Raw genomic sequence first — 6,995 nt, forward strand, 5'->3', positions numbered from 1 at the left:
GCAGGCATGGAATCCCGGTCCTTTTATCCCGTGCTGCCTTGAGAGGCAGGTGCGGGTAAGGTGCGCCTGACAGTAGCCCCCATTCTACGGGAGGCTCCAGCCGTCTGACAGCCTGCCCTCGGGTGACCACTGTGCCTGGGTGCTGACCGGTCCGGATGGTCCCTCTGGAGATCAGCAATCAATGCTGGATCCAGAATATCCTGTCTGGGGACCAAACACTGCTCCTCCGGACCATAGGCCTCCCAATCCACCAGGTATTGTAAGCCACCTCGCTGCCGTCAGGTGTCAAGAAGGGCCCTGATGGAGTAGGCGGGAGTGCCTTCTACCTGCACCAGCAGAGGAGGTGCGTCGGCCTATGGGGCCTGAAAGAGGGACGTACAGCATGGCTTGAGGAGGGACATGTGGAACATATACACAGCATCGGGGGCAGTTGTAACTGATAGGGTACTGGGTTTATCCACCGGAGCACCTTGAACAGATCGCTGTATCAAGGGCTGAGCTTCTTGGAGGGTAGCTGCAGCTTGACGATGGACAACCAGACCCTCTGCCTGGGAAGGAAGGAGAGGGTGCGGATCAACTTGTTAGTTTATCCATTTTGTGCTTTGTTGGAGGTGTTCTCTCACTGCACACCAGGCCTGTTCAATGTTCTGATGCCAGGTGTTGACCGCAGGCACATCACTTGGTCCAGAATGCCAGGGGAACAGCAGGGGTTGATACCCTAGAACACATTGGAATGAGGACATACACATAGATGTGTGGGATAGGGCGTTATGCGTGTACTCGGTCCAGGGCAGGAACCAGGACTACTGATGTGGTCGGCGGCAGAAGTAGCTTCTCAGGAAATGGCCGATGTCCTGATGGAGCCACTCCACCTGGCCATTAGCTTCATGGTGGTACCCTGATGTGAGACTCATTGATACCCCCAACTTATGCCAGAATGCCTTCCAGACCCTGGAGGTGAATTGGGGGCCCCGGTCTGTCACAGTGTCTTCAGGGAAACCGTAGAGCTGGAAGACATGGTGGAACAGGGCTTCCACAGCCTCCAATGAGGTGGGGAGCCTGGGAAGGGGAATCAGGCGACATGACTTGGAGAAGCGGTATATCAGGGTCAGGACAACGGTGTTACCATCTGAGGAGGGCAGATCCATCAGGAAGTTCACTGCCACGTGGGATCAGAGTCGGGTTGGAACAGGAAGGGGCTCCAGTAGGCCTACAGGCTTCTGGTTCGGGATCCGTGCCTGGGAACATACTTCACAGGCCTCCACATACTTCTGTACGTCAGACAGGAGCGAAGGCCACCAGAAGTAGCCTTGTAGAAGAGCTAGAGTCCTGTGGGTGCCAGGGTGCCCTGCGGCCAGGGACTCTTGGGCCCATTGCATCAGCGTCAGTCACATGCTGAGTGGCATGTACTTCTTACCTTCGGGCTTGTCCACTGGCCCGGGGTCAGTCTCTTGTGCAGCTGAACATTGCGGGTGCCGCTCAAGACTGTGGGGCTCTCTCCCTGGCCAGGTTGTCGATGGCCATGGTGGTCTCAACAAACCTGTCGAAGGGCCAGTCCTCCCTTTGATAAGTGAGCTCTGCTTGAATATGGGGATGGAGACCGTTCCTGAAGCTAGCCAGGACCACCGCCTCATTCCATCCACTCTGTTCCGCGAGGGTACGGACCTCTAGGGAGTATGTTGACACCGAGTGGTTGCCTTGTTTGATCCGTAGTATTTGGTCATATGCGGTATGCGTGGTGGGCTGGTGATCAAAGACAGCCTTGAAGCATTGTTTAAACACCTGATAGGTAGTAGGAACACAATTACTCCAGACTGCCATGACCCATTTCGGTACCGGACCCATCAGAAATGATATCGGGTAGGTAATCTTGGTATCATCTATCTAATAGGTGTGCAGCAGGCTTGTGAACACCATCTCACACTGGAGCAGGAAGCCTTGGCAGATGTCAGGTTTCCCGTCATTCCTGTCGGGCATGGCCAGTTGAGGGTCCGCGGTGGGGACAGGCAAAGTGAGAGCAGTATCCTTGCTTACTGCTTGCACAATGTCCTTCGCTTGAAGCACCAGGATGAGCCCCCACATGGTCTTGGGAGTGCTGCTTCAGGGTCTGGTCTTGGGAATCCAGCAGGACGCCCTGTGCAGCAACTGCTGTTTGCAATCTATCCAGAACCGCTGGGTCCTTTTGCGAGGCGGAACCTTCTGTTATGCCGGGATAATGGAAGCCAGGACGATGGTGAGTAGGACCAAGTGCGGGTTCGATTTATTAACAACAAAAGCTAAGAAGCAAGACAAAGAGCTGTAGTCGGGTACAGGTGTGGATCAGGCGATGAGCATTCAAGGTTTCTTGAGACAGACAAGGGACATAGACGATAAGACAAAGCGAAGGTCGGTAGCCAGGAGATCAGGAACAGTGAAGAGCCAAGAATCATTTTTCACATGGGAGTCATGGTTGCTCGAGTGAGGTTCCGCAAGCAGGCATGGAATCCCGGTCCTTTTTTCCTGTGCCGCCTTGATGAGAGGCAGGTGGGGGGGGACAGGTGCACGTGACACATAGGCCAAAAAAGACTGGATACCCGTGATCCATTCAGTCAATTATAGCTAATTAATGGATATTTACCTTGATTTATTCTCTGGCCAAGGGAATATATAAACAATACAGCGTACGACTTTTAACATTTTTATTTTTTATTAACACCCAGCTACATTAAATATATAATTAATTTAACATGACAGAAAAGTAAAATAGGTTGTCTCCAAAAATTCCTGTTCAGCAAAAAATTAACTTAATTATCCCATAAACATATGCTACATCGATCGTGTTCTTATTGATTATCAGCATACACACACATCACATGCCAGCTGTGTGTACACTTCTGCGGGTGGAACTGTGACATTGAACGGACCCAGTTTCTGGGGAAAATCCAACTAAAAATAAATAAAGTGGAAATATAAGTGTTTTCGGATTTTTCTGCCACCTGTTGGCTAAAGACAGGCAAAGTGTTTGGGTTGTTAAGTGCCGTTGAGTCCAGGGACTCATGTCCTTTTGAGGGACGATAGTCTGTCGCCTATCATTTCTGCAAAGCGTTCGTTGTTATAGAAATAAATAAAGGATTGGGTGGCACGGTAGCACAGCAAGTAGTGCAGCTGTCTCACAACACCTGGGTGGTGTGAGAGGATGTGGGTTTGATCCCCACTCAGTCTGCATGGAGTTTGCATGTTCTCCCTGTGTCTGTGTGGGTTTCCTCCAGGTACTCTGGTTTCCTCCCACAGTCCAAAGACATGCTGTTCAGGTCCCCATAGTGTGTGAGTGACAGAGAGAGAGTGTGTTCCACTGATGTATGGATGAGTGACCCAGTGTAAGTAGTGTATCTAGCAGTGTAAGTCACCTTGGTGAATAAGGTGTGTTGGCTGATAACACTACCTAGTGTTCATTGGAAGCTGCTTTGGAGACAAATGTCTGCTAAATAAATAGATGCAATAACCCTAGATGATTGTAGTGGTTTCAGTCAGTGTGTGTGTGATTGCTTCAGTTCCCATGTCAGGACTGAATGCTGCTTTTGTTATGTACTCTCAGAATTACAACCCATGTTCACTTTTAAATTAATCTCTACAGTGATTATGTGGGTTAGCGTGATAAGAATCCATTGATTGAAATGATCAATCCATTCACCTCAATTTGGGTGACCGTGCCACCCTGGTGTCGTGAAGTGTGCTGTATAAATATAATTTTGGCCTAAACTAAACTTTGTATGAAATTTACCCTAACGTATACTGTGAAAACAAAGGGAAATTCTGTGAGCCACGTCTCGTAACGCACGCGCGCGCGCACACACAGACAAATGAAACGCTTCTGTCACGCCCCGCCTTCTAACGGTGTGGACCAATGAAACCGCAAGAAAGTAAAACTACCGCCAACGTTTTACTTCGTGTCCCGCCCCATTAATGAAGAGACCAATGAAAACGCATTAAATACTTGCAACCCCTCAAGCGTCATTTTCAGAGGACCAATAGGAACACGAATCACTTTAAGTTTCATTACGACCGATGTGAAAGCTGGTGATCTCAGTACGTGGCTATTCCGCTTGCGCTTTCTGCTTTTACTTGGATCCGTTCATTGATTTTTCGTGGAGTCGTTAAGAAGGAAGATGACAAAACCAAAAGAAAAGAAGAAAGAAAAAATTAGCGTCGCTACTGAGGTCCGGTAGTTTACAAAATGATACAGTTTTAGCCTGCTAGCTCAGCTCACTGTGTGTGCGTGCGAAGTCATCTGTTTTGTAACCATGATCATGATCATGTCCATGAATGATTTCTAATCGGCTACCGCCGAGTTTCCTTGTTTTGTATCTGTTTCCACTGCTAAAGTTGATATACTTGATAAGTGCTATGTTGAAAGAAAAACCCTGCTCTTTGTCAGTGTAATTCAAAGTGCACTAACTGTTCCCGGGCAGCAGGTGGCGTAGTGGTTCAGGATATACTTGTAACCTGAATGTTGTCAGTTCCCGTTCCACTTCTTGGTGAACTGGCCCTTAGCACGCTACTTACCCCGAACTGATAGAGTAGAAATACCGAGCTGTATAAATCCTAAAAGAAGTTTCTATTAGCTCTATTCTATTAAGTATTCCATTAGAACAAGGTTACACATTTTCAGAACCGCTTGTCCCATACGGGGTCGCGGGGAACCGGAGCCTAACCCGGCAACACAGGGCGGAAGGCCGGAGGGGGAGGGGACACACCCAGGACGGGACGCCAGACCGTCGCAAGGCATCCCAAGCGGGACTCGAACCCCAGACCCACCAGAGAGCAGGACCCGGTCCAACCCACTGTGCCACCGCACCCCCTTAGAACAAGGTTATTGTTATTAATATTGTGGTAATGGCTGCATGAAGTTGGTTCGCTTCAGATCGACCGGATTGAGGAACGAAGATCCCTTTGCCAGGACAGCCTGGACAAAGCAGAGTATAGACGCCGTCGGGGGCAACTTTCCGAAAAGGACAGGTAAAGCATGTGTACAGAGTTCACGCAGCTTCACTTTACAAGTGGTTATCCAAACTATTTTCTTTGTACACATTTCCAGTGATTCTGTGCTATTTTTTTTTTCAAAACCAGTTCATGCTATAGTGGGTAAAATGAAGAAATTACTGGCTGATCAGTACTGTGGCACAGAGTGCTGTTGTCATTTATTAGATATCATTAATTGATCTGTTGTATTTGTTCCTACCAACAGGAAGGTACTGGATGAAGAGGTGACCATTATAACAGAGAGAATCCAAAAGTATGGTAAGGCAGTGTTTTTTGGCAGCTACCTGGTCAGCCGAAACTTCCCAACAGACTTCCCTGTGCCTGGCCGGGTGCTGGATGCCCACGCTGACTTCCGGTGTCCTTGCAGAGCGTGAGCTGGAGGTCCTGCGTTCGGAGAACAGGAGGAACATGATGCTGTCCGTCGCCCTGCTGGTGCTCTTGGCCCTCTTCTACTATGCCTTCATTGCCTAGGCCTCCACGGTGCTTTCCTTGCTGGTCAGAAGTCATGACGGAACTCTGTGACTGCATCCTGGTCTGTTGTGACTCGCGATGTGCGATGCAAAATCATCTACATTTTGTTGTTGGGATGGACTGAATACAGTACATGCTTTTTATATGGCAGAAGACACAGTGCCGAACAAATAATGGAACTTTAGTCATCTCTCAAAGTATATGTACCCCTGCTGCCAGTTGGTGGCAGGATTTTCCCTGGGATACATTAAAGGGTTACCTCTTAAATCCCCATTTATTTTTTTTGTCTGTCTTTAGGACTTATCTGTAATGTGCCAAAAAGTAACTTTTTTTTTTTTTGGCTGCGTTCTGAGTGGTTATGATGCTGTTTATATGTTACTGCCTTATCTGCAGTTGTTTAGCTAAAGTATCGATGCCGATATCAACGGCACATTCAGTAATTTCTGGGTCCTTTACATGTTTCTGGGTGCCACATGTTTGTAAGGCTCCAAGAAGGAGTACACTTAAGTACAGGTGACAGGGTAGCCTTTGGGAGTTGCACAATTCTGTAATTTACAACCTCATGTGGAAGAAAAGTTTGCTGCCTGCTGCTGGATCTGTGCAGATTTGATGGTACTGTGTCTACCGTAGAGCTGTTGGATCTCAACAAAAAGATGAGTGGATCTCCCAGCAGAGACCTGTATGACTCATGAAGATTAATTTGAAGAATCCAGGGAAAGGAAGGCCAGCGATCACCAAGTTCCACGACTGGATGCTGTGATAAAGGCTTTGTTTTGCATAACATTTTGCGATTTCAGCAAATCGTGAACATTCTGGCAAAATTGTGCAGTCCGCTATTAACAGGAGTCTAAGCAGCATGTCGGTGATGGAATAGTGGTGTTCTTCTTTCATGTATGGATTTCTACAATTATAATCCATTATTTTTCCCATAAGTGCCGTTTGAACACCAAATAGTTTATGAAGCTTTATGATCGCAGTCAGATAACATATGAATTATGACTCATCCCCCCATCTCCCAGATCACTCCCAGAGCACATCATGAATCAGAATTTTTACTTTTTATATCGTACCAATGAACCAACTCAAATTGTAGTATTTCTTGCTGCAAGGCACATCCCACCCGACAGCCTCTCTCATGATCACATAACCCTAATCATTTATTAAAATTTTGTATAACATTTTCCTTCAGTTCTGTAAATCTTGAGACAGGGATTTTTTGTAACATCAGTGTTTTTTTAAACCAATCTGTGTCTCTGATTTAGTTAGGAATTATGTAATAACGGTACTACAATACCAGTAAGAAATACTCATTAAACCCTTTACATCATGATTTTAATAAATGTGGTCATGATTGTGTTTATGCAGCTTTATTTGTGTGGGTTTTTTCTGGGAGCTTCAGTTTACTCCCGCATTCCAACGACATGTGTTTCAGGTGGGTTGGTGGCTAAATTGCTTGCAGCCTATGTGATTGCCATGCACTGGACTGATGTCCCCTTCAGGCTGCA

General features: G+C 47.2%; 1 protein-coding gene across 1 annotated transcript; it reads left to right on the forward strand.

Annotated features, from left to right (window-relative positions):
- Positions 1–4,031: 4,031 nt before the first annotated feature.
- On the forward strand, positions 4,032–6,520 carry ccdc167 (coiled-coil domain containing 167). The gene is made up of 4 exons (XM_018735147.2): positions 4,032–4,196; positions 4,901–4,995; positions 5,225–5,277; positions 5,387–6,520. Exons 1-4 carry the CDS (start codon positions 4,146–4,148, stop codon positions 5,488–5,490), a joined length of 303 nt encoding a protein of 100 aa, XP_018590663.1. The 5' UTR covers positions 4,032–4,145; the 3' UTR covers positions 5,491–6,520.
- The last annotated feature ends 475 nt before the right edge of the window (positions 6,521–6,995 follow it).

The sequence above is a fragment of the Scleropages formosus genome, chromosome 1 (genome assembly GCF_900964775.1).
Source record: "Scleropages formosus chromosome 1, fSclFor1.1, whole genome shotgun sequence".
In the NCBI taxonomy this organism is placed as follows: domain Eukaryota; kingdom Metazoa; phylum Chordata; class Actinopteri; order Osteoglossiformes; family Osteoglossidae; genus Scleropages; species Scleropages formosus.

What these genes read in the sequence shown, in the direction of transcription:
- ccdc167 (XM_018735147.2), top strand. Translation starts at nt 4,146, where the DNA reads ATGACAAAACCAAAAGAAAAGAAGAAAGAAAAAATTAGCGTCGCTACT. An exon ending in AAATTAGCGTCGCTACTGAG is followed by an intron (nt 4,197 to 4,900) that starts GTCCGGTAGTTT and finishes GGTTCGCTTCAG; the next exon opens with ATCGACCGGATTGAGGAACG. An exon ending in AGAGAGAATCCAAAAGTATG is followed by an intron (nt 5,278 to 5,386) that starts GTAAGGCAGTGT and finishes GTGTCCTTGCAG; the next exon opens with AGCGTGAGCTGGAGGTCCTG.